Source organism: Elephantulus edwardii, unplaced genomic scaffold (assembly GCF_000299155.1).
Source record: "Elephantulus edwardii isolate Elephantulus edwardi_28Jun2011 unplaced genomic scaffold, EleEdw1.0 scaffold00022, whole genome shotgun sequence".
Taxonomy (NCBI): domain Eukaryota; kingdom Metazoa; phylum Chordata; class Mammalia; order Macroscelidea; family Macroscelididae; genus Elephantulus; species Elephantulus edwardii.
In genome coordinates, this window is record NW_006399772.1 from 6,142,994 (window position 1) to 6,148,973 (window position 5,980).

The 5,980-nt window shown below is 37.3% G+C and overlaps 1 protein-coding gene across 2 annotated transcripts in view; it reads right to left on the reverse strand.

Moving 5' to 3' along the window:
* The window catches only part of RELN (reelin), a 633,193-nt gene that overhangs the window by 36,612 nt on the left and 590,601 nt on the right, over positions 1–5,980 (reverse strand). For both annotated transcript variants that reach the window (XM_006882611.1, XM_006882610.1), the window contains exons 54-58: positions 5,223–5,398; positions 4,970–5,076; positions 2,860–3,102; positions 1,787–1,962; positions 718–791 (exon numbers count right to left, since the gene is read on the reverse strand). In XM_006882611.1, coding sequence (XP_006882673.1) covers positions 718–791; positions 1,787–1,962; positions 2,860–3,102; positions 4,970–5,076; positions 5,223–5,398 — 776 coding nt within the window. The remainder of the gene's footprint in view (positions 1–717; positions 792–1,786; positions 1,963–2,859; positions 3,103–4,969; positions 5,077–5,222; positions 5,399–5,980) is intronic.

The window sequence follows — 5,980 nt, forward strand, 5'->3', positions numbered from 1 at the left end:
AACTTGGTGAGCAACAGTTTAAAAGTGATTTATGATAGCATATTATGATTATCACAGGAATCCAGAATTAAGGTTGCATAGTGGAGTGCGTCTGGGGTGGCAGTGGGGGGGAGAGAGTCGGTATGGAGGGGATTGTATACCAATAAAGAAGTTTATCTTTTGCTTTTCAAAGAGAGGAACGAACTTGGGGGGGGATGAAAAAAAGTGCAACAATGAATGAATGAAAATCCAAAATCTCTGTAAATGTTCATTAAAATGAATAAAAATTTATAAAAAGATAAACATCTCAATGAAAAGCCAATAACATACCTGCCAACAAAATTGAGACAAAAAAAATTCTTTTCTTCCTGTTATTGGTAGTTTTTGAATGTTAGATATTTTTTTTTCCTCCATTAGGTTAAAAGGTACCTAAGTATGCAATTATGAATGGAAACACAGGGGACATAAATCCGGGAATGGCAGTTTTTCTGTTTTCATTTGTATGCCAATTTCTAATGTAAATGTGGAGACATTAAAGCATTACTGCAAGTCAGAAAAAATGTTTCTGTGAACAAGTTTGATCAGTTCAACTTTCTAAGAATTTTAAAGAAACTGTTAATTTTAATACAAACTTAAGCCATTGCCTTAAAATTAGTCAACAAATTGAATTGTGTATCCAATTTAAAAATTTTTTCTACTAGTTTATTTACAAAATTCGAAAAGCATCATCTCACTTACCTCGCATCCTTGGTGTACTCCAGCATCACAGAATGAAGGTCACCACAAGAAGTAGCTTCACAACCCACCACAATCTAAAATAAACATTAACAGTTAATACAAATTGGCTAGGACTGAATGGTACCTAATACTACTAATTCCTAACTGGAATTACCATCTCTCTCCATTATGACTGACACAAATAAAAGATACTCAAAAAGAAGCCTGCTTGGACATCGAAAAGTGCATTCTCTTTTTGAGTTCTCGTAAAGATTTTGCTTTGAGAGGAAATGGCAGGTTTCCCCCCCCTTGGTTCCTCCTGCCCCATCTTTCTTCCATGGTGCAGTTGGTAGATCTAAACCTCCTGCCTTGTGGGTTGGCAGCATGACTCCTTACCCACCAGGCCACCAGAGATCCCTATAGTGCCTTAAACAAAGTAACTGTATTCTGCAATGGGTAAGACATCAGTTGGCATTGCTTTTTTTCCTTTTTGTGTCTATTAGCTCCCTGTTAACCCTGGTGACAGGTAGTAAGTTTAACGGACTTCTAAAAAAGTCTTTTAAAAAAAAGTAACATGATTTGCAGACTTCCAACTGGGATTCTAATACAACTCATATATAGATTTTTGCCTGAAGTAGATTGATGCACAAAGGAGGCAAAGAGTAAGAGAGAGAGAGAGAAATGTATGTGTATGTGAGAGAGACAGAGAGAGAGACAGAGAGACACAGAGAGAGAGAGAAGGAGAATGGTGTCAATATAAGAAAAGAGAATTTCATAATGTTAGAAGTAGGCAGAGGCACCTATTTGAGCTTTTTCTTTACAAGGGATTTGGGAACGAAACTCAAGATTACATATTTGAGTTATAACACAATGGCACTTACCCCTATGTATTAATAAACTTTTGTCTCTGTTCCAAAAAGCATAATTAGAATTAAGGCAAATGAGAAAGATTATTACTTTTGTTTACAAGATAAATAAGCCTTTTTATGAATGAATAAAGCTACTCATTTCCATAAATTGTCAAATAAGCAATCCCACCACTCCCACTTAGTGCCGTGTTTATTGTGTTTGAAGTGCCATGGCTCCTTACTTTAAATTGCATCATATAGCCTGGTTGTATAATGAGTTCCCGGGAAGAGAGAGCATTGTGAGTTTTGTCCTTCTTCTTATTTGGCCAGTAGAGGTGGAAGGACGGATTGCCACAAAACCCTGCTGTCCTTACTGCATTTGGATAAAAACTCCAGTTTTCTTCATGCGAAGTACCTTCTGTTAAGGCAAAATTGCAAGAAATAGTGCACATTATTTTCTTGAACTGATTGAACTAACTGTTGAATTAAAAACTCCAGGCGTTGCTTACCCTTTAAGGCACTTTATAAATCTAAGATGAGAAATCAAATTTAGAAAAAAATATTAAATGCTAGTTTAGGGACTGACATCAGGGTTGGGGGGAGACTGAGAAAGAGGGGATAAATTATGTATACTGCATTGAATCAGATGAAAGCGAGAACTGTTTAAAGGGATATATGATTAGCTATTATTGTTATGACAGGAGTCCAGAACGAAGGCTGCACAGTGGAGTGGACTTGGGAGGAGGGACTGAAGAACAATGAAAGAATTTTTCTTTTACTTTTCAAAGAGAAGAACAAACTTGAGGGGAAGGGTGGGCAGGGAGAAAAGCGCAACAATGAATTAATGGAAATACAAAATATCTGTAAATTTTCATTAAAATTAATAATAAGAAAAAATTTTTTAAAAAATGACAGTTTAATGATCACCCAATTTTTGAAATGCAACTGGTTGTGTAGGTAACCGGCATCGTCACAAAATTCTTCTTGGTATCCTTTATAAACCAGCACAGTATGTATCTCAGTGGCATAGAAATTTCTAAGGAAAAGAAAATTTTTGGAATATTGACTTCTCAAGATTCATTTAGGTAGATCTAGACATATTGTCCTAGAGACTTATTGAATTTTCAGATGACATCTCAACCAGCAGACAACTCTGAAGATCTATAAACCACTGGAGAACATGAACGGCCAACATTTTATTGAGGAGTCAATAAGTAGCAGCCACTCTTCTTTTCAGACAGAAATTCCCCTGAAGACATAAAGCAGAGAAAAAGTTCACAGGGAACAAAACCAAACTTGAAAGTGTGTTTCTTACCATCATCAAAAGTGTCCACCAGCTGACTTGGATTGATTTCTGCTCCTCCAATTAAAATGTTGTCGAGGGCCCACTGAGCTCGCTCAATCCCAGAGACCACAATCCCATTGCTGATCACAAAAGGCTGCCACCAGCGGAGTCGAGTGGTATTGGTTAGAGCATCCTCGGGAAGGAGGATGTAGTCATGTCTCACTGAGATATACTTCTGGTAGTCCATCTCATGGAGCAGAGTCCATGTAATTCCTACAGTTACAAATGTACCAACACATATAATTAGAAAAAGAGAACAAACAAACAAAAAGACATGAACTAACAAAAAAACACCAGGACACTATAAAAACAGGAAACTTCCAGTGAAATCTTCAACCAGGATATAAGAAGCTGTTGTAAAACAACCCAGTGGTAGATGGAATTTGCTTCAGGACTTAAGAACAATAAATGACATAGTTGAGTCTCTGCATCTTGTGGTTCCTAACCTTTATACTATAATATACAAAGTGCTAGTCAATAGGCCTTTTATTGTAAGAACCACCTTTCCTCTGTAACTTGATTTGTGCCACTATTAGAGCCTCTACTTGGAATATTATTGCTTTTTTAATTTTTGACTCATGCACGTTTAACTTGTTAGTTAAATTTGTGTCTTCTAGGCTGCAACACTTCCATGATACATCTTCAAGGATATGAATGTGTATGGCTAAGCACAATTGATAACAGTACATCTAAATTCCAAAATTAATCTCCATAATAGTCTATGTGTTTCCTATTGTCAAAAGGGCCCTTTAGAGTAGTGAGAGAAGATCTTCACCCTGAAACCTACAGCGTCCCTTTTCAGCAGGAAGTAGCTAAGAGAATACACCATCCCCTTTTCCTTATGAATCAAGGTGAAGTCCCTCTCAGGGAGGAGTGATAGGGAATGGCAAAGGATACACTGACAAAGGAGATTAATCAGAACTGGCTTTGACAAGCACTGTGGCAATGGGACAATTAAAACAGACTTTCAAGGGGGGGATAAAAAAAGAACGAACTGGGGAGGAGGGTAGATAAAATAGTGCAACAATGAATGAACGAAAATCCCAAATCTCTGTAAATGTTCAATAAAATTAATAAAATTTAATAATAATTAAAAAAAGAAGCTGTCATAGATAAGTATCACAGATATTCACCACTTGTAAACATTTCACAGTGAAGCCAGTGATATGAGGAGGGTGTTGGGCAATAGCTCACTCATAACTGAACTGGAATAACTGAATTTTTGTCTAGGGCCAAAAAGAAAACCACCAAATTGAAAAACATGTACATCTTAAAATTCAGTATTTTTTGCCTTACAATTTCTAGTCCAGATTCCTATGTGGATTATTTTTTATGAAAAATTATTCACATTAATATTTTTGCATGTTTTCAGTGAACCGCTAACTAAGAAGACTCAATCGCATTGCTGTCCAGATAGAATCCCCACGAATGACTTGCCAGAGGGTTTTCAGAGGACATACACTGCATGTGAGGAGACACCGCTCCTTCCCCTGTGGAGCAGCGGCTGGATTCAAACCGCCAAAGAAGTATCACCACGCCACCAAAGCTCAGGGCTTTAAATTATGAGCGCTGGTAATACAAGGAGTTGGGCTGCCAACCCAGACGTTCTATTAGCTTCGAATCCACCAGCTGTTAACGTGGAAATGGATGGGCAACCTCCTCCCATGTGATTAACTGCCTCTGAAAACCCACTAGAGGGCCAGCTATGTGTTGGTTCTGACTCGATGGCACATAACGACAACGACAACAACAACAACAACAACAACAACAACAACCTATTTACTAATTTTAACTGTCCTGGTCTTTCCTTCTCATCTCTGGTAACCACCCCAAAATGACTTTATCTGTGTATAAAACTTTTCTTAGTTTACTTTCCATGTTTTTTTATTTTTGTTGATTATGTAAGATACTTGCATGGGCCATATAATGCAGCAAGTTCTGCCTTTTCTTTGTAATATTGTGACTTTTGACACATTTTCTGTATTATGGAGTCAGCAAACATTTACAAAGATTTTCTGAGGGGTGTGGGATAGAATTCTGGAATCTACTCAATGGCGTGAGGTTCACCCCTGAAACTTGCCTCCATCAGTAGAATAATCCAGCAGCACCCCTTCCTTCCGGCAGATGGGTCGATGGCAAGAGGTCATGTTGTTCTCACTTCCAATGCGCCCCCAGTACTGCAGGAACCTGAATGTAAGCACATATGGTCCCCCAGAGTGATTGGTTAGAAGATGGTCTATTTAAAACAATTTGGATAACCAACTTCCTTACACACACAGGTCCTTTGTTTTGAGACCAATTTATGTTAAAAACAACTCCCCAAATTAACTTACTTTGCACCCCTGAGATCCAAATCTTGGGTGACAGCTTGTCTCACAGTGGATCCTCCAAAGTAGAGGGCTGTGTCCTCAGCAAGAATTCCACAGTCGGTGCAAGTATTTCCTCCCTCCAAAGACATCCATAAGTCAGGCTTGATCTCCTCACTGTCAAAGCGTTCCTTCAGGAACGTCTGGGGGGAAAAAATAAGTAGGACATGGTCCAAATAGCAATTTCAGTTAATAATTATGAGGTGCTTCATGCAGAGTTATGTCCTGAACTTTGAAAAGATTAGAGCTGGTTTCAAATGTTCTCCATAGATTTTTAAAACAAAAAATCTATTCTCATTTTCTATTTATTTTTGTCCACAAAAGAGTTGTGCACTGAGTTGAGGCATAGTTTGTTTTTGGTGTTGGTTTTTTTTTTTTTAACAGTGAGATTTTTATCACGAGAACAACTGATTATAGTTGCAGTTAAATAAATGTAATTTGCATTTTTGTAAATTTACGATACATTTCCTACTTTTCAAAATTTTATTTGTACTTTTTTGGATGATTTTAAAAAACAATTTAGGCATATTCTCTCTTCCCTAAATTTAGAAGAAAATCAACTCTATGTTAAAGACATGTAGCTCTGTGTCGATTTTACCTTACCTCACCGTTAGCAAATAGCGATACTTTTCTTCTTAAGCTTCATTTTTTAAAATAATTTTAATGAGCATTTACAGAGATTTTGGATTTCCATTCATTCACTGCTGCACTTCTCTCCCCGCCCA